The following is a 27,263-nucleotide window of genomic DNA, read 5'->3' on the forward strand; positions in this document are numbered from 1 at the left end:
AGATTTCAGAAATTTTCTTTTTTTGTCAGTGTACTTAAAAGGGAAGCCATTAAACACAAGTTAGGTATGACTTCCTCTTAAAGCAAAAATTATTTGACATTACTTAACTAGAGGACTAAAACTACTAGATAAGTGGCATGCGTATTTAAAAAATGATTATTCCAATAAGACTGTCAAAATAGCATTTTGAGTTATTTCCTAAATAAACTGAAAATTTTTTGGTCTTTTTTTCAGTCTTTTTTTTTTTTAATTGATTTTTATTGAGCTAAGCATTTTTCTCTGCTCCCCTCCCCTTCAGTCCTCTCCCATGGTCCCCAAGCTTCTAATTTACTCAGGAAATCTTGTCTTTTTCTACTTCCCATGTAGATTATATCCATGTATGTCTCTCTTAGGGCCCTCATTGTTGTCTAGGTTCTCTGGGATTGTGAATTGTAGGCTGGTTTTCTTTGGTTTATGTCTATAAGACACTTTATGAGTGAGTACATAAGATATTTGTCTTCCTAGGTCTGAGTTACCTCACTCAATGTGATGTTTTCTAGATCCATCCATTTGCCTGCAAATTTCAAGGCGTCATTTCCTTTTCTGCTGTGTAGTACTCCATTCCATAAATGTACCACATTTTCCTATCCATTCTTCAGTCAATGGGCATATACAATACATTCTTCTGACCTTCTATACTTCTGATTGAGCATAAAGACAAACGATGACCACAAGGAAAGTATGGAGTTGATACATGAGTAATATCAATGCCCACTTCCATATAGGAACTGATTATTAGATTGCTGTAATGTTTTCCAAGCATTTGCATGGGTTTCTGGCTTTTGTTTTTTTTCTGAATTCAAGAGCCAATTGACGTACTGCATGAAATGGTACTGTGAGACTATCCCTCTACTCAACCCTACAATGCTTAGTTTTGATTGATAGCTTAGCACAATATAAAAATCCCTGAAAGAGAATCTCAATGAGAAGTTGTCTTAATTGGGTTGGGATCTGACAGATTTACTTGACTGGGCCAACTGAGGTGGGATAACCCACTCTAAGTGTGGACAGTAGGCCCTGATGAGGATAAAGCATATATGCATCATCACTTTCTGTTCCGAGTTAGGGACATGATGTGACCAACTCTCTCAGGCTCCTGCTTCCGTGACCTCTGTGCTGTGAACTATAACCTGGAACTGAGAGCTCATAACAAGTCAGCCCTTTCCCCTTTGAACCATGGGGTATTCTATGACAGCAACGGAAATAAAAATTCAATAACTCCCTACTAGGATCTTATTTGTCTTCAGGAATTGGTCATTAAGCCTTTGCTTTAGTCATTATCCCCTGGGTCAGCATTTGGTTTCTCTGTCCTACTTTGATGGTGAGAAGAAACCCATTAGTCAGCCAACAAACATCAGAATGAAGTGGTAGATGCCTCTCTGCTCTGATAAGAATCTATACCCTATTGTGGCTCATGAGATATTCTTGATATTCTGAGACTGTTTTTGTGGGGGCTCCTGCAAGCATCAGGCTGGCAGAAAAATGATATAGAGAAGGTAAGAATGAAACTCAGTTCAACCTGACTTATCCAATGCTGGGACAGACTTCTGGAGTCTGACCCCAGGTCATATATGTTACCCATATTTAAGCACAGCACAATTTGCTAAAAGTTTTCTGATGACAATTAACTCAGTTTCGCGAGTATAAAAAAACTCAAGACATGTTTACATTATTTACAAAGTATATCTGGATTCTTTCATAAAAATAGGTTTTATTTACTCAGAATGTTCAAGATTTAAGGTCTAAGAATGACTGTGGTAAATATAATACCCATGGGAGGCAGAATTGACCTGGCTCTAAGATAAACAGAAGTTACTTAAACTGTTGTCAAGTATAAGTGATGCCACTCAAAAGGATGGGTTTTAAGGACTAGAAGAAATGTTGAAGATTTATGGGGAAAAGCCTGGGATAAACAAACATAATATTCTGGAGGATAGGGGGTGAAGCTTGGTTCTACAGATACCAGGTGATCACCAGGCTATAAACTACATTCTTTCCCAGAATTTCAGGAGAAAGATAGACAAACTTTTCCTTCCATTGAAGAGAAAAACCTGTGTGTTTAGCTTTTTTGGTTTCTATGGTGCTTATCGGTGTGTATAAGGACCTCTTATCCACTACATATGTTCCCCTAAATCATAAAATGTATGTTTTTCTTAGCATTATAATAATTTTAATTTTATTTTATAAAAAACATTAGTCAGTTTTATTGAAGCATTTGTCATAGAATTATACTACTTGATAAGAACATTTATTTAGCAGTTTATACCACTGATTCTGTCATTTATGTAATCAATTATTGTTTCAACTGTTAGCTTAGAAACATTTAAGCATTTGATATTATGTTAGACAATATTCAGAGTCAACAAATAAGAGAATGACACTTGCAGTATAATAAAGGAGACACAAATATAAGTTAATATGGGTGTCATGTGTCATGATAAAGGCCCTGCATGAGTTTTAGGTTCCCAGACATGAAAGGCTGTCTTCCTATGCTGCAGCCTAGGGAAAGTTTGAAGAATTTTAAATAGCATTGTATCTTGGGCTTCACTTTTATGAATTTGCTCAGCAGAACATATCACTCTACAGGGACATCATTTCACATAAGAATAAGTGAAGAGTACACAGAACCCATTTACTTCTGGGCCATAGCATGTAGTGAGGAGCGGCGGGCCACTTCCCGCCACCCAGCTAGCTTTACCAGAAATAATTACACAAAAGCTGTATTCTTTTAAACACTGCCTGGCCATTAGTTCCAGCCTCTTATTGGCTAGCTCTTACATATTGATCTAACCCATTTCTAATAATCTGTGTAGCCCATGAGGTGGCTTACCAGGGAAGATCTTAACCTGTGGCTGTGTCGGGTGGGAGAATCATGGCGACTGTCTGACTCGGCTTCTTTCTCCCAGCATTCTGTTCTGTCTACTCCACCTACCTAATTTTCTGTACTATCAGGGCCAAGCAGTTTTCTTTATTAATTAACCAATGAAAGCGACAGATAAATACAAGACCCACCTCCATCAATAGCATGAATCTGATAAAAATGAAGCCCATGGAATGGGGTGAGGGTGGAGAAAGTGAATAAACTTAGCGCTGTAGGAAGATGACAGCTATAGTTAGTCTCCAATTTTTAGTGCAATGTTAGATACTTTTTCTACTAACCACAAAGTGCAATGAAGGTTTCTGTGGCATGTCAGGATCGCTTATATGTGTATGGGACAAGGTTAACTATCAAAAGGAAAAGGTAAAAGTCCTGAGTTATACTACTGGAATGAAACTTGAATCTAAGGAATTATTTTTTTTCTTCCTGAATTTCATTCATCTGAGCCATAAAAACAGTTAGGGGAGATGAGGTAAGGAAACAGAAGTAGAATATGGATGTCACAACTTGTCACTAGGAGATAAGAAACATAAGATTATGGAGAAGCTTATAGGTTGCCGTGAGACAGGCAAATGTTGATGAGCTGGACTTTGGAGTTACTGGCTGAAGATGGTGTAAAGGCACCCAAGTGGAGGTGTCCATGGGTTACTTGGAAATTTAAGTTTGGTTATCAAAATAAAGGTCTCAACAAGAGCTATGGATATGACACCCAATTGTCAAACATGTAGAGCAGGCATGAAAGAAGTTATGACATGAGGGAAGAGTAAAATAGAAGAGTTAGCATTCAGGAACATTCTCATTAAGTACCTTGCATGTGGAGGAAAACACTACAATGTGAGGGGTGGGGGGCATCCAAAGTTGTCAATGGCTCAAGAGCAAGGAGCATGAGTGACCCCAGGAAGATAAGGATGAATGAAATCTGTTTCCCACCAAGGGCAGCAAATTGGAGTCACCACAAATCCTTACCTTATTTTTTTTCCAGCAAAGGTTATACTGAGTACACAGTGGCATAGAAATAGCTGCTTTTAATATTCACATGTTTTTTATTTTGAGTTTTAAATCCAGACAATGAGCAGATTATATTACAACTTTAAGCAGAGGATAATCCCATATGAATACAGGCTACCTTTTACAATTCTTTCACATTTAAATGAATTGTGTGATTGAGATATATTCAGCATCCCCATGTAAGATTTTGGGCTCATTTGTCACCAATACGTATGGTCTAAAGTTAATTTGGAAGCATGCTCGTGAGATTATTTGTAATGATCCCTAGGTACATTTATAACATCACTTTGCAAATAAGGAACAGGCTTGGAAAGGTCAAAGCCATTCTGATAAGAGGAAGAAATGGGACTGAAATATTGCTTCCTGGACAAAGTCATTTATTTTCATCACTCGTAAACTGTGTCTGCCACATCAACAATGTGTTTATTTGTTTATGAATTTAATATAACAAATAAGCTATAGAGCATGTCATAAATGAATTCATACTTTATTAATGTAACATGATTACAATGGAAGTAGGCACATTAAAGGGCAAAGAGTATAATGTGGTAATTTATGTTGAGGGATAACTTGAGTCAGATGTTATCTTAGTCGGGGCTTCCATTGCAAAATGGATCATAGGTGAGTGGCTTAAACAGTTGAAATTTTGTTTTTATAATTCTGGTGACTGAGAAATGACAGTATTGTTGTGTTCCAATGAGAGATCTTTTCTCATAGTCTCACAAGGCAGAAGGCAGAGGGAAAGGGAAACAAGCCCTCTTCTGTACTTTGATGAGGGTCCTGATCTCATTTGTGAGACTCCTCCCTCATGATCTTATTACCTGCCAACTACCTCTTAACATCACACTAAGGTAGGATTTTATTATCTATATTTTTGGAAGACATAAAAAGTCTGTAGCAAATGTTTAAATAATCTCCCTACTTTTAAGTTAATAGTCTTGAGGAGATTATATGACATCTATATATTTGTCATAAAATAGAGCAATACCTATACTTATCTAAGTGTTATTAAAATTAAATGAGGATATTTCTGTAAAGCATATACTTCAGTGTTCTCACAAAGTCACTATCATTCATTGTTACATAGTAACATTAATATTATAAAAACATAAAACTCCTTATTATACCTTCAGGAAAGATTGTTCTGGAAACAGTATATACTACTACTGCCAGCTTATTTTATGTACGTCGTGTGGAGTGGCAAACTGTAGATCTGCAAAAAAAAGGGTCACAAAAGGCTACTCAGTATGAGATGTGTGTGGGGATGGATGCCCTGTTTGCCACAGCTTGGCAACTGGTCCATGCTTGGCCCCAGCTAAAGAAAGATGAGGTCATTTGCATTCCATCTGTCCACCTTAGCATCCAGTATGAAGTGTTACCTGCCCACAAGGGATGCAAGCCGTGGGACTGTGTTTGTAAAGGTAATCTCTAAGCAAAAATATTGGCAGTTTGCAGACTGAGCACTCAAGAAAAAAAAGTACCAATGGGATTAGAAGACTTGGCTTATGTAGACAGAGCCTGCGGGCTCATTAATTAGAACTCTGGGGATACAAGTCATAGCCAACCTAAGTAAAGGTGAAAGAGGTACTTATTATAAATAATATGAAAAAGTAACACTGGGTAACTCAGGTTGTGAGATTTGGAATGCTTCTGGACCACATGAACTACCGAGCTCCTGTGTTTAGAAAGGCTAGAAGTCTATCTTCCTCCTAACATCTTCTGTGTATCTATTTTCTGTTTCTTGGGTGCTCACAGTCAGCCTACGAGTAACCATCCCAAGGCTCCTGAATCTCAATGTTGCTACATGTCCAGCTACCCAGAGAGACTCATTCCATTCTCTCTGTCTATACAGTTTTGTATAGCATGTAGAAAACCTTAGCAATGCAAGGGAATGGAAACCTCAGAGCATGAGCACAGTATGCGTTTGTATGGTGTGGAGAGAAGAAAGAAGCACAAGTAAAACCAGGTCTCACTGCTGGTAATTTTACTATATGAGTTCCAGGCTATAAAATGACTTTAGACAGTTGCTTCAGACTGAAGACAGATGGGAAGAAAGTTTTGTTTTGTTTTTCGTTGTTTCATAGTAAATGCAAGACCCTAACCAAATAAAAACAAGACACTGTTTATTGAAATAAAATGAACCTAAGTTGCAGACCAAAATTAAAGTAAGTTTATTATTAAAATTAACTAATAAAATTTTTAAAAAAGTGATTGAGGATATAGCTAGGCTGTTAAAGTGCCTGTATACCTTGCATGAAGCCCTGGGTTCAATCTCCAGAACTATATATACTGTGTTGTGGTGAATTCTTGTATCCCAGCACTTGGGATGTAGAGGCAAGAGGATTAGGAGTTCAAAGTCATTCTCCACTACATAGAAAGAATCAAGATTAGTCTGGGCTATGTAAGACCCTGTATCAAAATAAATAATAAAATAAAATATAAAAATAAAAAAATACTTATTTAGGTTCACCCCAAACACATTTCTACTTTCATTTCAAAGGCACAACGGAACCTTTCAATGGCCAAAGGCTATTGAATAACACTTTCTATGCAGATTTCCTTTGCGATATATGAAGAACCAGCTGCCTACAAATCTAGATCAAGTCTCGATTGTGATACTGCTGAAGATACAGAGAAACAACCATTTAGAAGAAAACAGTACCAAAAAGAAACACCTTTCATATAAGTTCTCAGTTTTAAAGATGTATGCTCTGCTTTCATTACTTTCTATTAATAGGAGCAACTTAAGAAAGAAGGAGCTCACTGGCCAACCGACTACCTTACACATTATGTCCCAGGACAGGGAGTGACTGTTTCAAAAAAGGCTTTATGCTTTCTGAGAAACAACACCTGAACTTGACTTCTGCTTTTTACATGTACGTATGTGCATGTGCACCTGCCCACAAATTAATGTGTACACACATGCATATGTATATCATCATACAATGAAAGAATAAAAAATATTTTCAATAGTTTACTAATTCGTTTTCTGTCACTAAAAAATTACTTAAAGCTGGTTACTTATAATAAAGGAGACTTGCTTAGCTCACAGTTTAGGAAGCCCAAAGTCCAAGATAGCGAGGCCCTATCTGTCTTCCTTAGGATGAAGTCCTGCTTGACTTCATCACAATATAGCAGAGAAATAGGAACAGATGCAGCAGAGAATAGAATGAGAAAAGATACCTAGTGTAAGCTATTCTGTATCAGTTTACTTTCTCAAGAGTCAACTCATTCCAAAGACCAACATCATTCCCTAGGGCAGCATCTTCTATGACCTAATCATTTCCCATGAAAATGTTCTATTAATCTCTTAATGGGGTCATGCATGACAAAACTTCCAGCACACAGACTCCAAGGGGTAAAAGCACATCTGAACCATAGCAACACTGCTGGGGACAGTTTCCTACAAAGCATATTGGTTTGCCTATAGTGTGCACAGCAAAAGTTTTATGATCCCAGGATGCAATCCATTTTTCTCAGGTTCTTAGAATGGCTTCACGTTTGTAGACATACACCCTTCAAATCTGGAAGATAAGTGGTGACGTCTCATTCACTCGATAATGTCTTTTAGGCACCTACCATGTACTAGGCACTATGACAAATACAGGGAACCCAGGGGTAGGAAAAACAGATTTGACCCTTGCTCTTTGTGAGAAGTGATATTTAACCAAAGACTACACATTGAAGGGTCAATGTCAAGGAGAAATGCAAGTGTCACAGAACACTGTGGGATATTTAACTAATCCAAAGGTATGGAAATGTTGCCAGAAAGTATCGCTTAAGCTGGACCCTGTTTCTATTAATTTATTCTTTGACAAATTTTTACATGTAGATAATACGTTCTGGTTACACATCGCCTTCGCTTCCCCAATTTCCATCATATGAGTGTCTCCTCCTTGTACCACCACGCTCCAATTGGACTTTCATGTCTTTTTGCTTTGCTCTGTGACTCACTGGGTTTAACCAGCACTACACACATGGGTGTGGGAGTGAAGTTAACCACTATCTCAGTGGTCATGTCGCTAAAGACAATGATTTCCTCCACCGGTACATCTCTGTCAGCAGACTCTCTGGATAGGGATCCCATAACTTTGTTCTCATCTAAGAGTCAGTCTTGTACAGGCCTATGCAGATAACTTCAGTTGTTGAGAGTTCTTGACTTGGTAGACGGGGTCATAACCACTAGACAGTGTTTAATGGTCTTTCTCCTTATCACTTGGATCTTGCATTCTTTTCATCCCCTTTTCTATAATGTTTTTGGAGCCTTCAAGGGAGTGTGTTGGTGTCCCACTGAAGGATGAGCAGTCAATAGTCACTTGTTCTTAGCATCTTGACCAGTCATGAGTCACTGCATTAACTGTCGTTTGCTCAAATGTAAATTTCTTTGATGAAGGATGAGGACAGGAGTCGTCTATGGCAATTAAAAAGAAAAACCAAAGGGCAGATTGACATGATCACTTTGCAGAACAAAAATGGAAGTTTCTTTCCTAGAGTCTATGACCTTCTAAATCACAAGCCCTTGACCAGGTCCACATACCAGACATGATCTCTTCCATATGGATCGGGCCTCAGATACAGGCATAACCATGGTGCCATTATTGCACAAGTAAGTACCTCTTGCTTGGCAAGTTGGAATTGTAGCATATAAGTTAAAAGACTAATTAATACCCCTGCTGATTTTTCTCTATGTGCCTGAACAGCACTTTCTGGCATTATGAGAGCTAACCAGTAGAGAAGGAGCTTCCAGTCAGGAAAAGAAGGATGCTTGTCAAGATACTGAATATAAAGGCACAGAGTAGAATAAAATGTAGATGACTAAAGGCAATGGTTAAAGGCAATTCCAGAATGTTTCAAGAATTATGCTTATTGTGGCCACAGCAATATCCCTTGCTTTCACAAATGCTTTTTACTGAGTTCAGAATGGTTGTTGTTTTATCTCTGTAGTGGAGACAGTAATACCCATGTTCTGCTTACCATATTCAATTTATCATGAACAGGAAATAGTTTTGTGAAGTTTTACTGCTTTAAGACAGAAAATCATGTTTAGGTATCAACTGAAAATTAGTGTCTCATACCCTATTTGCTATATATGTTCTCATCCTATCTGGCCCAGAAATTCACAGACAGTTCATGTATTACCATGTACTACAAACATATTCCCTTGCTTGCACAGCAAGAATCCAATAAAACAGTAGATCTCAAAAGCATATGTTCACATCTCATAATAGCCATACAAGTTTTCTAGAATACTTACCCTCATTACTACCAATTCAGTACTGAGAACAGTTTTTAAAAAATGTTTTAATATAACTACATTGTCTGGCTGTGCAGTTAACATGAACTAGAATTCTGTTTTAACCCTCACTTGGTTTTCTGCAATTATCTTTGACATCATTATTTTGCTTTTTACATTTATTTATTCTCTGTGTGTGCCTGTATGTGTGTATTTCCTGCAAGATATAGCACATGCATGCAGATCAAAGAACTTTGTATTATCTGATGATCTATCTCTTCAGACCCCTATAATTTTCTATAGATAATTTTTATGCTGAATATATGGGTATATTACATATTTAAGCAAAATATATCAACCATCATTGAAATCTCTGCATGTTACTATATGTATTAATATTTTATTTCAAAGGCCATTAAATTGGTAAAAAGAACTGAAAAGTCTAGATATTAAAACAAGCACATGGTGATATATATTACACATTTTTCTATATCTCTGACTTGATGCTTTATTTTATTGATCATATCCTTTGAAGAATGAGAGTTGTTAATTTTGATGAAGCTAGAATGATCACTTTTTAAGATTAATTATTTTTATGCCGACTATAAAGTACATTTTTCAGTCACCAGTTCTTTATGGCATTCCCTGTCTTATTTATGAGCTTTTTGAATTTGGCTCCTACATTAATACTACAATACATCTTCTATGTGTGGTTTAAGGAATGTGTCTTCATTCAGTTTCTACTATAAACCATATTGATTTCTTATGGTTCTAGAGATTTCACATTTTGGGTTTTGCTTGGTCACTTTTACTGAGGACCCTCTTCTTGGATGAAGACTTTGTATGTATCTTCATGTCACAGAAAAAAGAGCTAGATAATTCCCTGTTTAACTGTTTAAAGAGACATTAACCCCATCCACAAAAGCTAATTCTAACCAAAATTTCAAAGTAAAGTTTCTGCTAGGTTTATAATATGTTCACACTGTCATAAAGCCAAAAGAGTTCAAGTCAGGGATTGCCTGGACTTGCCTAGGGGTCTGTTTCTTACCTTTATGTGTTGTTTGATGATGGAACCAAGTGAATTGAATGTAGACTGTAATTTTATAAAACTTTTTTAATCCCACCATTCTTTTCTTTACTGCTTCCAGGATCTTGGATCCTCAAGTCCTGACTTCCTTGGGAGACTTAAATTCAAATGTATGTGTCAATGATTAAAAAGGCTCTTATTCCACCCCCAACACACTTTGTTCTTCTACTTGGGTTCCTTATTTGTTCTTGTATATCAAGAATCATGAAATATCCTGAGGGTAGAAATAGCTTGAAGCTTATCTGCTTTCCCACTGAAGTTCTCTTCCTCAGACTTATTGATCCCTTGGATTCTGGTTGTCATGACACTGTCCCAGTGTCTGTAAGTGGCTTTTGAAAAATATTTTATTTGGCTGTTTCCAGCATAAAAGTTGGTTTCCCCCAAAGGTATTTTATCTAAAAGTTGAAGTCTTTTTTAGGCCACTGAACTATCTCCCTTGACTCTTTCTCAGCAGGCTATAATGAAACTATGACTATTTTGGAGGCTATGGTATCTATACACTTGAAATTATGACAGTGGTATTATGAGGTTTTCTTTGCAGATTTGAGGAGTGATGACACAAAAGTTAATTTTACGATTAGTATGGCTCTATTTAAGGAAAAAATAAGATAAAAATAAAGCTTTGTGGAACAAAAATATAATACTAATGTTAGTGCTTTAGCCGAGAATTTTAGGAATTTCCCCCAAAGTCCAAGTTTCTTTAGAATTAGCTTTGTATGCTTGATTTTCAATCTCTGACAGTCCCCAAAGTCTTAACACTTCCAACATTGTTCAAAAATCTATGTACAGAATTTCTATTGATACTAAAAGCAATCTCTTAGCCGTGAGCCCCGGAAAATCTAAAAACAAATTGCTTGCTTCTAGTATACAATAGCACTGAGTAAACCTTCCCAGTCAAGAAGGAGAAATGGGACAGAGAAGAATGAGATCAGAGCAAGAGTACACTAGGCAGGGGATGCACTACATCCTGCACCTCCATGTCCAGCATCTGAGGAAAATGTCAGGATGTGTGCCAAAGGGCTTGGACAGTCCCACCATCGGAGCTTTGGTCCACATGGCTTCTCTCTTTGGCTGCTTCCATTTGGTGCCTCCAGCTGTTCTCAGCACACATTTCTGCTTTGTTCAATATTTTCTGTCCTCACTTTAACCTAGGCTTTACCTTCACAATTTCATACAAAGCCCTTTCATAGAGAGCCTATAGAGAATTTGACCCTGCTCTGCAGTGTCTCTACCACGGGGTTTTCTGTGGGGCACTAGACCAATACACGATAATCACAGTTCTTGACATTCTGCATTGCCTATATAACCATGTGGATAAGACCAAGTTCTGCTGCCAGTTAAACAGTAGGTGATCCTTCTTGAATCAGAATTTTAGTTTCTTTTTAGTGTCTAGGTGGCTGAATGAGGGAAAATGTTGTTCTAGGTGCCAAATTTGAGGTAAAGTGTACATAGCACTCTTTTCAAAGAAAAGTCAAGTAAGATTGGAGTTTTACACCCTGGAGTCTTTGGTAGGCAGGTTCTCACCAACTCATAAAATGTCCTCAATGACCTCTACTACAGCCCCAGTGCAAAGAGACTAGCTTCTTTTTAATGGTGCTAATTTCTTTTACAAATGCATTCTCTTCGGATGAAATTTAAATCTCCTTCCCTAAATAACAATCAGCTTTATAAATGCTTCTGCTCAGCAATTTGCTCCAAATAATCACTATAAACCTGGTTAGGAGTAGCTAGTGATAATCAAGCTACATTCTACAAGTAATGTTACCTTGAAATTTCCTTTACGAAATTTATTAGTCTGTTACTTTAGAACTCAGCTTCATACAGTTTTTCAGATTACAGGTCAAATGTAAGCAAACAGTTCAACAAAATGCAGTATAAATGGTTTCTAGTGTAGTTCTCCATACTGAGTCCTTGTTTATATCCAAGACCTCATGAGTACAGGCTGACTTTGCTGTCTGCATGTCTATCTGCTCTGTAGTTTAAAATTCTATCAAGTTCACTCATGAAGTTTGTATTACAGCTTTCTAGGGCTTCTCAAGTTCATAGCTATAAACACTTCCAAATTTCTCCCCCAAACCATTTCCAAATGCCCCAAATGACACAGGTTTAGTCAAACCAATGACCCCACTTCTCTGGTAGAATATGTAGACCCTTATTCTACGTTAGTCATTTTCCATGGCCGTAATCAAAATGCCTGACAAAAATTTCTTAAGAATTTGGTTCTTACTTTCAGTCCATGGGGTGAGGAAGGATGGTTCAATATCAATCTGGTTTGTATTTTTGTCTGAGCTATCATTTGAACAAGTCGAATAATTCATAAGGAAAATTTCTTTAGAGAAGAAATTTGGGTGGCAAATATTGAAAAGATGGTAGAATTATATCACCACATTGCAATCTTGTAATAAAAGAACTGAGCCTCTCTTTAATCATTATTGACTGTTAAAACCAGCCTGTGACACTGGCTAGCGGTATGGTGTATTTATGTTGAACAGACTCCAGTTTTATTTAAGAAATTTTTCATAATAAAAAGATGAAAATGTCGGTGGCATAAAAATAACAGTATGGATCCTCACAAAGCAGTCTAGACAGCACACGTACTTCACAGAGCGTGCTGGCAAAAGAGAAACAGCCCACCAATTCAATCTCCAGGTACCTGCTTTTAAAGACCCACCATTTGTGTGCAAAGGCATTTGCTGAAGACTGTTTGGTCCCCAGAGCAGAATGTGGGAAACAACCTAAACAGCCACTTATAGGAGAATGGATATTCTGTGAGGTATATTTAATCAGTTTAGTTTAAGTAGTGAACTCGTTGTGTGTGCGTATAATACCATATAAAAAAAAAAGGTGATCACTGAATGAAAATGTAGAGTGAAGCCATACATAAAAATTTTATAATATAAAAGTTTCCATGTATTATTTGCTAATCCATTCTTACACAAATATTATAAACAGAAAAAAATGTTCCAAATGGTGGGATGAAACAATTTTTTCCTTTAGAATGAGATTAGTATGTAGATTACTATATCAAAATCTTTAACATATCCTTACTGTTTTCCAAAGTAAATGGATTTTAGTATGTGATGAATCTGTGATAGTAAATACATTTTTATTAAATCATTTACATAGCCTCTTATTAGCTTGCAAATCTCAGTGATTAAGATTTTTTAATGGGGCAATATTTTATGACTATAACAGAGAGACTGCATTTGTGTTTATTAAAGAACTTAATATACTATGTTAACCAACTGTGCTACAAATGAAAGTGGAAGAAATTAAAATTCACAGAAGACCTGGGCCTACATGCAGAGTTTCTCTCTGCACTCTGATCAGTGAGTGAGCACTAGAAAAAAGTTTATTTGGCTTCTGGAAATCAATCAGAGACACAAAATGATTTCACTTATCCCCGCAGTGACAACCGAAAAAATAAACCTCAGTCTGCTACTATGGTCTTGAGTAGTTGCTGTCGTTCTTCATGATTAGTTTGGACAGCTGCCACCTTATTTCCACGGTGAGCCTTGTATATCCTTAGAACTGACCGTCTGGAATTGCCTAGAACATTCTGTCTCTGGTAAAAGTAGATTCCCCTCCAACCCTAACATGGACATTCAGCTCCGGATAGAGGTGACTCACCTGGTTCCTCCTAGCATTACCTTTGCCTGGCACACCCTCTTGATGTCACCATTGCTGCCTAGAGAGAAATGGAATTGTGGATGGGGATAGAAATAAAATTCAGTTCAGTTGCTAGTGTATTTATGGAAATTCTTGAGTAAGGAAGATGGCTGAAGTCAGTGATGTGAAGGCGGATATTGAGACGCTATGCACTGGTGTGGTTCATGGTACTGGCTTAGCTAGAGCAGCACTTTGTTTTTCAGGAGCCCCTTCCCCCCCCCCCACACTACTTCAACAATCCTTTATGGATAAAAGAAGTGAGTGTGAAAGGGGCAGTGACCTGACTGAAGACACCGAGTCTTCTGGGTTCCTTGTCCAGCGATCAATGTCATATCATCCTTAGTAAAAAAAAAAAAAAAAAAAAAAATTGCTGCAATTTATGAAGTTCACATAAAGGATAAATCCTGTCAGAAAGTGGCATAGGGACTGTTTCATGTAGATAAAATAACACTATAGAACAAAAATTGTTTGGAGCTAAGTCCACTCAAAGAGATGTAGGCTATATACAAATAAATAAAGTGGGGAATCTTACAAGGAGTTCATTGGCTGTAACAAAGGGCAACGTCATGTAAAAGGGGCAGAAGAGAGGGAGGGAAGAAGACGGTGGGGAGGATACCTGGCACTTTCAATAGAAATTACTGAAAAGATCTTTCTAACTAAAATTCTGGGGTTTCTTTAAATCCACAATTTGTGCCAAAAGATTCCAGCACAGATTTGGGACTTATATTTGACAAGCCCCCATATGCTGCCTTTTTCCCTCCAAGCTTTTATTCTGACTTGCTGAGTCTGTAGTTGGTTGAATATGTGGCTTTATGATTACTAAAAATACCCTTAAGCCAAGCTCCATCTCTTAGTATTTATGTATCTGGTAAAATGACCAGTTACACATCAGGGTTTCCAAGCCTTGGCCAATAATCTTCAGTAAATACTCCTTTCCTAAGATCAAGGCCTATGTGCAGGAGTATTCTATACTTTACCTCCATGCAAAGGCAATGTCAGAGACAGAAAACTTCGAGATCACGGAGGAGATTATACTCTTCTCTAATGCTTTGGTCAACAGTTAACCACTGTGAATTTGAATTCCTGTGGCCTCTACTAAAGCTGTCAATCCGACTGAAACCAAAAGCAACCGCAAACTGTTCTCCCCCTAAATGCAGAAGTAGCCCCTAAAAGAGAGAATTGGCAACAGAGATTAGGGAGTTTCTTTTCACAGAAATACAGATGCTGCAAGTCAGTGCATCCGTGCAAAGGCATGCATGCCAAGACTCCAGGCTACCATGGCAGTCCTCACCTTGTTTGTATGTTATACACCCCTAGCAGACAGGACTTGCTACATTGCTTGCAAGGTTCAGTGCAAAGCTAGATCATAAAGTCCTTGGTTTAAAAGCAGGGAAAGCGATAAATATACAATACAAACCTTTTATCTCTCACTGCTTATTTCTCTCTGTTTCATATTTGCGATTTAATATCATGTTCACTTGCACAGAAAGACATTCTCGGGGGAAAATCACTCATTTTAGTTGTTCCCTAGCTTATTTTGGGACTTATACATGTGCATCCTCCAAGGTGCAAAACTGTACCCCGAATCAATCCTTACGCAGATACCATGGGGAACGCAAAGTGATTTGCCTCTTTTTTTCATGTGCTTCTTACCTGAGTCATGTTAGATATGTGCACCCCATAGTTTTCCATAAGTTCAGAGACACCTGAAGCATCTAGACCAAGGATGTGTGAGAGGCCCACACCTACCCTGTAGTCTGCCACCTGGTACTGTGTTCAGAGAAAAGGGAGGGGGAGCAGCTTCCACTTCCTGTAGATGCCACTGGGCACATAGTAGTGCATCTTGGTCCTGCTGGGGCTTGTGCCTAAGATCCCTGCTGGGGAGAGCCGTGGTGAAACCTTGCCACCTACAGGGAGGAGAGGAGAAAATGACTGGGATACAAAGGACAGGAGAGCAGGTCACCATGCAAGTAAAGTATGGAGACTCTTGATACTGGACCATCTGTAAGTTGGTGCTCCAAGACACGTTCCATTTTCTCACCCCCCATTACATACAGAACACAAATTTAAAGATTAATTGAGAGAATTTTAAGAGGCCAATCCCAGAATTCTAAGCAGCAAATGTGGGGTTCTGTTGATCTCAAGCTTCTGATGCTGGCCCTGCCAGGAACCCTGCTGCCCCACACCATTTGACCAGGCCAACATGTAAACATTTCTCCAAAGTAGAGTTAATTTTAAAGTCAAATGAATGTAGGCGGTTTTTAGCAAAACAAAAGCCTTGTGCTTTGGACGTGTTCTCCAGCTTCTTTCTTAGGAAAGAAAGTTTTAGCAATATTTTACAAGTTAAATGTTTTCTTACTCTTTCTTATATAGTCAAGAACAATTTTCTCCTTATTGCCCTCTCTTTGCTGTTCATTTTTAAGTGATATTTGTGATTTCAGGTTGGCATTTTGGATGTCGTTGTTAGTTTAGTCTGGCAAGTTTAACAGCAAACATGGTCTCTGTTTAATTTTTTTTTTTAATAAATGTGTTCTCTCAGTAGGCATGAACTTTCACCAACTTGTCTTTATTTCTCATTTCTGGATAGAAATTTCAAATTGCAGAATTCGGCATAGGCTTTCAAATCGTTTATGAGTGCTTGCAATTTGGTAGCAATCTATTCATTGATCGGTTTTACTTTCCTTTTTCTATCATAGTCGACTATGTATAGAAAAATCTTTCCTCATCTTATAAACTCAGATCCGTCCTGGCTTCCAGAGGGTAAAAAAATGACTACAGAGAGTTCTACATGGAGGTTTCAACCTCTCAGCACCTGGTAGGCATCAAGCTGAAAGGCTTAGAGCATGGGAAGAGCCATGATTCTTTGTTCCTGGCATCCCCTCCTTGACCTTCCTTTCTTTCTCCTCTTCCCCTTTCTTCTCCTGAGGCACTATTCTTCTGTTTTGATGGGATACAGAACTGACATGGCTCCCTCTGGCTCTCCTCATGGCTACCTACAGGACTATCACCAAAGACTGGAGTGGATGGCCAAACATATGCTTAATAGAAAACAGGTGTGAGTTCACTGGGGAACGCTACAGGGAAATGAATACGCACAGAATTTTGTAATGTGAGAAAGTTCTCTTGAACTCTACCGCCCTCCTCCGTACCACCACAAACATGGACTGATGGTTCATCCTGAGCATCTTATGCCTGAGGTCTTTTCCAGGATAGATAGCCGTTTTGTGGGGCATGACAACAAGATCGCTTTCCCACCACCACTTTCTAGGTGCTGCTGATCTTACTCATGAAGAACGACTTGTCTTTGGTTTACTTCCTCATGGCTGCCCCATCAGCCTTGCTGGGTCTAAACAGTGTTCTTCTCTTTTGCTAAGAATGACACAGTGTACAGATCACTCTGTTTTCTGCGTAAGGAAATATCAACCAGAGAATGAGATGGTGTGTCCTCTTGTGGCAGAATCATCAATCTCAATAGGTAGATCTTTTGACATGCCACTCTTGCACATAAACAGTCTTGTGAGCACAAGAAAGAAGTGTGACTTTAAATGAAGTGGCAGCCATGCCTTGTGATAGAATAATATGGTAGATAATGCACAATGCAAAGGAAATCTGTGGTTTTGGATATAAATTCAGGAGCTTCCATTAAAAAGTACGGTGGCAGAAAGACAGCCCTACATGGCAGACCACTGCCTCCTAAAGTAGTGTGTCAACAGTGAAGGGAAGACGCCAGTCTGGTACAGATGCACAGAACATTGAAAAGAGATGGTTCCACTATGGAAAAGCGACTCTGTCATTGCTGCTTCCAGAGAGGAGTCCCACCAGCAAGACATAGGCCACGGTTGCAAATTCCAAGCAGGACATAGAAGCAGAGACATTGAGAAAGGTTCAGGAGCCAGGCCTGGCCCCACCCTGGACCAGGCACCTCCTGTATGGTGGACTCACCATAGTTGTGCCCATGTTGTTTAACCCCTTGCTTTTTCTTTTCGCTCTTCAGGAAGAGGCAGCCAGAATTCTCGCCCAGCAGCCAGTGTCCGTCGGCACATGTGCAGCTTTGAAACCCCCACGCTGCAGTGAATGTGTAAGAGACGCTGCATGGACATCTAGTGTTTTGCCCCTTGCTTTCTCTCTCCTGGGTATTTCCACTTTCTAACATGGAACCAAATGTGGTGCATGCCATCAAGAATGAGGGACTCGTGGACGTGCCGTGGTTTGCACGACTGCCTTATCCGATTGTCCATCGTTCTTAAAAGGACACTGTCAAGCTGGTAGTTTCTCTGCTTATTTTCTGTTCCAATGCAGCGCTCTCCCCGGCTTTAAGGATTCACTTTGATCTGTGACTCCCACTCAGGAGCTCGAAAGTGAATCTTCCCTTCCACAAATTGGTCGGCTTCTCCACGGCAAACAGAGCCTTTTCCTTTTTTTTTTCCTTTTCCTTTTGCCTTTCCCCTCCCCGTTTTTGCTGTTGCGCCAATGTCTGAAACAATCCTGTCTGCATTGAAGTAAAATCCACAGCTGAAATTTATGGAAATGTTCCACAATGTGGGTGTGCGAGGGTGGGTGCCAACAAGCCTCTGCTGGGTGTCTCCCACACCCTGGGGAACACAAAACAAAGGTTTTGTGAGTCCCTCTTAAAGCAAATTTTACAACAAACAGAAACATTTTTTTTTCTAGCATTCTATATGATTTTTATCAGATGCTTAAGTCTGATAAAAAAAAAAAAAAACAATGCATGCTTGGTCTGATTTTTGACCTGTAGCTCTTGACAGTGTCTCTTTAAGTTAACCAAAGCACCTAGACCATGTTCGATTCATTGTGCACGGAGTCTGTGGTCTTTCTCAGCTGTTCCTTTACAGCCCTCCAAACTCCTGGGAGAGTCAAAGGTACACATTCCTGCAGCAGGAGGGAGCCCACTGATGAGGTGCCTGTGGCTTGAATAGCTCTTCAGATAGAAGAGCCCAATTTGTTTCAATGTTTGATACTAAACTGGCGGCAGAGGCTGGAAAAGGAGCCATGGTGCCTCTTCCCTTTACTCAGTGAGGAGTACCAGGAAGTGTGTAGCCTCCTTTGCTACTCTTCCCTGTAGAATCCTCTACCCAAACAATGTGGTCTTCCTCAAATCATCCAGACACAGAAAAGAAATACTGGGTAGTCGAACCAGTGTATTTCAGTGGCATTTGGGAAGCCCTTAACAGAGCCTCTGTATCATAGCTAGATGCATTCTCGGAAACCCTTCCAAGTCCAAAGACATTAAGTGTTTCTGGCACCAATGGTGTCTGACCAAGGACACAGCAAGGAGATCCTAATTTGTGGCAGCTGCTGGCTGCCTGTCAAAAGGGATTGATAGAGATGGGTGGATGTGTTTGTCTTGCCATGACAGCAGGGCCAGAGAAAGGAGAATCAACTGACATTTCATGACTTAAAGGTGAGTTTCTACAAACAAAAAGTAAAAGCCAAATATACTTCTTGGCGGTGATTAAAGAAAAATAATGCACCGATCAGCAAAGCTAACAGGTTGGTTGTCAAGAACCGTAAGAACAGGCTATTCAAGCCTCCCATCTTCAGACTATACAGGAAACCAGAGACGGTGGCTTTAAACCTGTATCCCTTAGACTAAGGCCAGATACTTTTAGTCATGGTTGTCCTGGAGAAATGAAAATAAGAAAATGTTCTTTCTGTAATCTTCAGTTCCCACTGCTTTTGTGTGTGTGTGTGTGTGTGTGTGTGTGTGTGTGTGTGTGAAGAGCATGCAAAGAGATAAACATAAGAAGTAAACTGGATAATTATGGTCTGTCTCTTGCCCCTGAGGAATAATCCAGGCAGAGCAATGCAACTGCCCTATATTTGCAGGGCAGATTGTGAGTACTGAGGGGCATCAGATAGAAGGGGATATAGAAGATATGATAGTTTTTTTTACCCCTACTTTCTTCAAAAGTATCACAATCTGCTCCTACCTGTATTTCCTAAATAAATCCAACAACACACAAGTACCTGTACTAGGACAATGCCCTGGAACCAACATAGTATATTTTTAAAATTTCATAATTTGCAACACTATTAAAATTTGTAGTTATAGTTATATGTGAGTATAGTAACTCATATATGAGTATAGTAACCCATGAAGACCAGAAGAGGGTGTTGGATCACCTGGACCCTGAGTTTCAGATGATTGAGAATGGCTCCAAGTGGGTATGGGGAACCAAACTCAGGTTTTCTGCCAAAGCAGTACTTCTGAGCCAGTTCCACGCCACAACGTGACATATTATATAAACTTTAACATGAGAATTTCCTTCATCAGCTTGTGAAAAAAAACAAAGACCATCCGAAACCTCCTTGGAAAGGTTTAATAATCATCAGAATTTGCTCAAGTTTAGAAATGACTTGGTAATTTTCTCAAAACAGTCGAGCTCATGCTGGGAGCAAAGCTCTAGAGATGTCCAGGCTTCATTGGCTTCAATGAAAAACTTAAATTTTGGATATATTTTACCTTATTGGTTCATTAAAGAAATCATGAAGTTATAGAAAGAAAAGTGATGTGTGTGTGTTTGCATGTCTCGTGTGTGTGCTCGTGTGTGTGTGTGTCTGTGTTGTCCTTTATCCTGTGTCACACAGTTTGAAGATGTAGAAATCAATTGATCTAAAGATTACTAAATAAGGGTCAAATATTTTGACTTTGCAGACTGTATATTTCATTAAGTCAACGGTCTGTGAGTAACCAATGTTCAAATCAGAATTCAGAGGGGAAGGAGAAATGTCATAATGCTGTTTAAGATTATCTATAGAAACACCGGCGTTCTCACATAATAAGAGTTTGTCTGTCTTCAAAAGTACATTCAAGGGTCTCTTTATTACAAGTAATGATGAGCAGGGAAGAACTTTTAATTATGTTCCTAGTTCTCCACAGTGGAGAGAATGTGTTAAATACGCAGAATTTTCTGTAATGTTTTCAAGAAGTGGAACAAGTGTCAGTATGGAACTAACTTGGGGTTGCCTGGGAAAACAGATGTCTGGCTCAAATGGTTTCATATAGTTCCTATGCTGAAAAATCAGTGAGAGCCGCCTTCCAGACTGCATGCTGATGCCAACTGAATAATACATATGCAGGTGAAAGCATGGGCAGCTCCACCAGAAGCTTCTTGGGCCAGACTCCAAGAGCTGACATGACACCAAGCTAAAGTGGCAGGGACATAATAGTCAGCCACCTCAGTGGTGATGGCTCATGGATTCTACTCTTGGTCAGCCTTTCATTCCCTAATGGAACTCTACGTCATTTCCTGATGCTCTTTATCTTTGCATTGCATGATTTACTAATTGACTGATTATGGAGAGAGAGTGAGGGAGACAGTATGTATGTGTCTAGCTCAGGTAACAACTCATGGTCACCAGTTCTCTCCTTCCACCAGTGCTCATTCCCAGGTTCTTGGGCTCAGAAGCAAATGGAATCTCCCACTGAGCTATCTCCATGGTCCTATTATAGAAAACAAACACTTGCCCCTCAGTTTCTGAGGACGGATCCTCCCTTCTTTATGGGAAGATCTTGTCTTGTCCGTGGCTCTCTGGATACTGCCGTAAAGCTCTGAAACCTGGCAAGGGATGATTGCCTTGTTGCCAGCCTCCTTTTCAACAGTTTGTGCAGGATGCTTTCCTCCTATCTCCAGCCCCGCCCACCGTTCTCATTTTAGAGATCTCTAAAGGAGAGAGCATGTCCTCTGCAGGTGTAACCAGTACTTAGAGAAACAAATAAAACAGGCTCACTCTAAATGTCAAGAAAACATTAATCTGTTTACACTACCCACTTCTAATTATTCTCTAGAATGCTGTAAGTATTGGAGTTTATTGGGGGATTGTGACACTTACCTAATGGAAGAACAATGGAAGCAAAATCCTCAGCCTGTTGACTTTAGGATTGCAGCCACAGGTCTGTCAATTTTGTATGGGAGACTCAAACATCAGCTTCCTATCCATATCCTCTTCTGCAGTCCTACTGTCTCTAGACTTAGGGTCGCAGCTTGTGTCCCTAACAAGTCAGGTTTGACTGCTTGTCCTGGATGAACCCATAAAGAGAGCCAATTTAGGGGCTGGAGAGATGGCTCAGTGGTTAAGACCACTGTCCGCTCTTCCAGAGGTCCTAAGTTCAATTCCCAGCAACTACATGGTGGCTCAAAACCATCCTTAATGAGATCTGGTACCCTCTTCTGGCCTGCAGGCAGAACACTGTATACATAATAAATAAATAAACCTTTAAAAAAATGGAAGAGAGACCAAATTTAATAGTGAAAGCAAGAGAAAGGAATTTATCCGGTGTGACCACACTGAGATGGGGACAAAGAGATACAGTGTTGTTCCAAGTTCATATTCTTGTCTGTCTTAAGAGTATGGTTTAACTAGAAAGCAGGGGGAGTGCAGAGTTAAGCAATCAGGACCTACTGTGCCTCTACCAATCACTGGCTCAGCGCCAAGTCTCTCTTTCAAGGTTGCCTGACAAGTTGTAAAGTTGCTGGGGTTTCAGACCTTTCTACTTCCAAGGAGGTAATCCTAGCGGAACACTAAATTCTTGAGGCCCATTATTTTATAGTTGATGGCCAGAGAGGCTCAATGTATATTGTTTATATCACTGACCATTCCAATAATTGTAGTGCCATTAAATAGATTTAACCACCTGAGGTAAGTTAGTCCTGACCCACAGTGTTTTATCTTTAAGAAGGAGGTTATTTTGGGTGTTAGATCTGTCTTTGGAAATTAAAATAAAGAGTGCTTTGAGGCAATTATATGATGTTTTCTAAATCAAATTGCTTTGTGTCCCCCACACGGTTTTTAAGAGAGAGTCACATGTAGCCTGTGGTAACCTGAAACTTGCCATATAGCTGAGGATCACCCTTGAACTTCTGGTTCTCCTGCCTCAACTTCTTCATGCAGAGATTACAGGTATGTACCACAACATCTGGTTGATGCAATGCTAGAAATCAAACCTAGGGCTTTCTGCACACTTGGCAAGCAAACATTGGACTCTGTGAGCCACATTCCCAGCTCTTACTTAAGATTAAGAAATTGGAAAAAGGTAAACAATAGAAACAAGAAACAGGTGGCCAAAGTCCAAACATTAAAGTTATCTGAACTTAAACAAACTTCATTTCACAGAACGGTTCTATTTTGAATGTATTTCATTTTCTTGCATTACCCCAAAGTTTATGTATTTTTCTCTTCTTAGTAATAATGAATGTCCAACCTCTTTAGGTAGGATGATCCTTTTTCACAAGAAACAGAATTGGGTCTTTGCCTGTATTAGTAACTATAATTATCCTGAATAGTGTTTGCTGAACACAATAAGAGCATGTAGTTGCATTTGTATTTAATGGTAGTTTATCACAATACCATCCACAAACATTTAAAACCAGTGGTACATTTTCTCCTATAAAGTTTTACTTATTTACTATACAAACAGTGCTTAGTAGGCATGTAGATCCATAGACCCTTCCGATTGTTTTTGGGCCACAGCTGAGAAGTGACTTATCCTGAAGGAGCAGTTAATAACCTGTGCTTCAATGTCTTTGCAATGATGCATTTCCCCCACTATCTCTGCTTTTTACAAAGCAATTTATTTTGTCCTTGGAAAAGATAGTCTAATTTTTATAACCCAAAAATGCCCTGGGACATGATATCTGTTTCCTAATTAAACAGGACTTTTCAGATAATTTAGAGCAAGACTCGGAGGGGAAAGAATGCTATTTATTTTAACAGTGATGGTGAAAATATCCCATCAGAAGAATAAAAACTGTGTTCAATTAAAATAGATCTAAATTATGATTATCTCTGCCTGCTTGATCACCAAAAATGATTTTTACATTTAGGTATGGTCCAAAATGAAGCCAGGGTGGATCTTTGGACAATAATAAAGACACCTGATGGTGTAGTCAGTGAAATAAGTAGAATAAGACCACTACCTTCAGGGTTCCCAGGAATACAGGGATACCTTGCAGCTAGTTTCAGGGGAAGACTGAGCAATGTTTTCTTGGAAACTACTTTCCCCAAGCCATGAGGTCAGAATTTTATCTGTAATATCTATTTTTGAGCTTTATATATTCAGTGTTTGGCTTTAAAATAAATCTCAGCTTTTTAGACTTTCTTCACTTTTCAAGTTTATAAAATATAAAATGTTGAGCACTACCCTCATCAAAAATATCCTAAGAATTATGTGTAAGTTTTGAAGCGTTCATTCTTGTCTTTCAAAATGATCTGATAAACCATTTTCTTGGAGTTCCTTTTCTACTTTCTTTTCCCCTTCAAACAGAAGACTGCAGAGAGGAACAATCTATTTCACACCTCCACCTAAGAAAGAATGTTCATTTTCAAATTTCTTTTGGTGTCACAGCTTTGTTCTTTTTGTGTTCCTTTTTATCTTGCTTTAATAGGTATAAAGAAAAAGCAAACTCCTAAAAAAAGAAAGAGAAAAAAGCAGAGGAAAATGCCTTCTTTTAAGTATTAGCAGGGCTTTTATTAATAGAGTGATATGGTAAGGTGTCACCATCTGCTAAAAATTATATAGACTATCATCAGAGTCTTTCAAAGCAAGATCCAAACTATTACAATATTCAGAATAAATAAAATTTGTTGTTGCCATGAACATTTTGTATTTCTTCTCCAGAATGACTTTTTCTTTGGTAGGTCTGTTGGGATCTTGTGGGGATTAAAGTTGATGTGTTAACATTGTATTCTTGTGGCAACATATCTGAAAAAAAATCAGCTAAAAGGAGGATGATATACTTTAGTTCATGGCTTCAAAGGCTTCAGCCCATGTTCACTTCACTCTGACACTTCTAAACTTGCGTCAGAGTGCAAGCATCTTAAGAAAGGATATGCAGCAGGCCATAGCTGCTCATCTGATGGTGGCTTAGAAGCAAAGAGGAGGGGACTGGTTTTCGCTGCAAAACCTCGCCTATGAAATCCATTAAGGTGTGAGTCTGAAATGTGGTCCTTTAATGAAGTCAGAAGTCTCATAACCCAATCACCTCCAAAAGTCCCTTTCCCCCCTTCATCACTGTGGCTCTGCAAAACAAGTTTCCAACACATGGGCTGTTGCAGGGCACTGAAGGACCAAGCCATAACAAACAGCCAAGAAGGCTGGAAGCATGGTTGTGTTCTAGGATTTTCCTTCAGCACGGGTAAGTGGAGAGAGATCCAAGCAGGGTCCCTGGTCTTAGTGACCCCTGCCTTGTCAGAATCCTAATTTTGTCTTCTTCGCATCAAAATTAGCAACGGAATTAATGGAAGCTGTGAGCACGGTGTTTGGCAGCCTGTTCCTAGTCTCCCTTTTCCAGTGCCCCTATTCGAGTATTCTTAGGGTGAAACTCCTAACCAGCAGCTCAGAATCTGAGCTTCATGTGAACTGTCACACACTGTGTGGGTCAGGAACAGTGTTCTAAGGTTTAAAAAGATGGGAAGTCATGAAACATTTCAGCAACTCGTGTATGTATTTTTCCTGCTCGTACTTTCTTTGTGTAGGTGTCGTGTCTGTGTTCATGCGATTGATGGGAAATACAAATCAGAAGGAGCAGTTGAGTGCTTCTAGTTCATAAATCCCACAGCACAGTCAGAGTAGCTGTATGTGGCTCTTCACTCGTCCCCTAGACTGTATGACTCTCTGTGTTGTATTTTCTCTGGGAAGCTTAATGGTTTTGTGTGCGTGTGCGTGTGTGTCTGTGTGTTTCCAGATTATTCTTCCAGTTGTTCAATAATCATTTAGTTTTGCAGTGAAGGGTAATTTTAATTTGTTAACCATTTCATTAATTGTCATCAATGGGACTGTTTCATTATTAGCACATGTATGGTGGTAAAGGGTGTACTCTGTGAAATTGTATAACTAAATAGAAACAGCTGTTTGCACAATAGACTGGGCTTTCACACCAGAAACTTTCCTGGGCCAGCTCTTCTTTACTTGACGTGAGCACACTCTTCTCTTTCTCTCTTCAGAGGCAGTCTATGGCAGCTGATGTTGCCGGTATTTCATTTACTATAAAGGGAAGCAGAGGAGGGGGACGGTGCTGTTGAATTGCAGTGCGTTGGGGTGGACAGAATTCAGATGCATTTTATCCTCTGTGCGGGATCCATGTGTAAATAAACCCATCTCTATTTTATTCATAGTTCTAACGGCAAGTCTGTGTCATGGTCTGAACCAGGTGGAAGACAGGCGCCTAAGGGACAGCATGTGTGGCAGCGCCTCTCTGTGCACGTGAAGACCAACGAGACGGCCTGCAACCAAACGGCCGTGATCAAACCCCTCACTAAAAGTTACCAAGGCTCTGGCAAGAGCCTGACCTTTTCAGATGCCAGCACCAAGACCCTTTACAATGTGGAGGAGGAGGACAACACCCCTTCGACTCGCTACAGCCCTCCCAGCAGCCCTTCCATGGTAGTGCACCGACGCGGGCCACCTGTGGCCACCACGCCGCCTCTGCCGCCCCACCTAACGGCAGAGGAGACACCCCTGTTCCTGGCTGATCCTGGCATCCCCAAAAGCTTGCCTCCACCTCTTCCACAGCAGCAACAACCGCCACTGCCCCCTCAGCAACCCCCGCAGCAGCCCAAATCCCTGATGGACCAGCTGCAAGGCGTGGTCACCAACTTTGGCTCGGGGATCCCGGACTTCCACGCGGTGCTGGCAGGCGCAGGGACACCGGGGAATGGGCTACGTTCGCTGTACCCGCCTCCACCTCCCCCGCAACACCTGCAGATGCTGCCCCTGCAGCTGAGCACCTTCCGAGAGGAGCCCATCTCCCCTCCCGGGGAGGACGATGATGATGACAGTGAGCGGTTCAAGCTCCTGCAGGAGTTTGTGTATGAACGCGAAGGGAACACGGAGGAAGACGAACTGGAAGAGGAGGAGGACGTGCCTGCAGCCAGCAAGCTAACCCCGGAGGATTCACCTGCCCTGACGCCTCCTTCTCCTTTCCGAGACTCGGTGGCCTCTGGCAGCTCCGTGCCCAGCTCCCCGGTGTCTGAGTCAGTGCTCTGCACCCCTCCAAATGTGTCCTACGCCTCTGTCATCCTGAGGGACTACAAGCAAAGCTCTTCCACCCTGTAGGGGTGAAATGTTCATGGAGAAGCCAGAAATGCCAAGGAATGCCAATCCCTTTGGAAATAAACAGAAGGCTGAGGAGTCACAGGGATGGAGGACCACAGTCTGCAGGGGATAAAGAATGCTGAGGCTGCTTTTAAGAGAGAGAAGAAAGATGCCAAGTGAATAAGTGGTTCGGGCCAGGGTTGTGACTCTTGAATTATTCAAAAACCTTCTCTAGGAAGAAAGGGAATTATGACAAAGCACAATTCCATATGGTATGTAACTTTTATCGGGGAAA

The 27,263-nt window shown here is 39.9% G+C and overlaps 1 protein-coding gene across 2 annotated transcripts in view; it reads left to right on the plus strand.

Annotated features, from left to right (window-relative positions):
- Positions 1 to 26,989, plus strand: part of Grm1 (glutamate metabotropic receptor 1) — a 365,609-nt gene extending 338,620 nt beyond the window's left edge. The window contains exon 8 of one of the 2 annotated variants that reach the window (XM_050161614.1): positions 26,050 to 26,989. In XM_050161614.1, the coding sequence (XP_050017571.1) occupies positions 26,050 to 26,989 (940 nt within the window). Of the gene's footprint in view, positions 1 to 17,908; positions 17,970 to 26,049 lie in introns of those variants that run through there. The other variant, XM_050161615.1, reaches the window with a different exon arrangement.
- The last annotated feature ends 274 nt before the right edge of the window (positions 26,990 to 27,263 follow it).

This window comes from Alexandromys fortis, unplaced genomic scaffold, assembly GCF_014885135.2.
Source record: "Alexandromys fortis isolate MF-2015 unplaced genomic scaffold, M_Fortis_MF-2015_v1.1 scaffold_134, whole genome shotgun sequence".
Classification (NCBI taxonomy): Eukaryota; Metazoa; Chordata; class Mammalia; order Rodentia; family Cricetidae; genus Alexandromys; species Alexandromys fortis.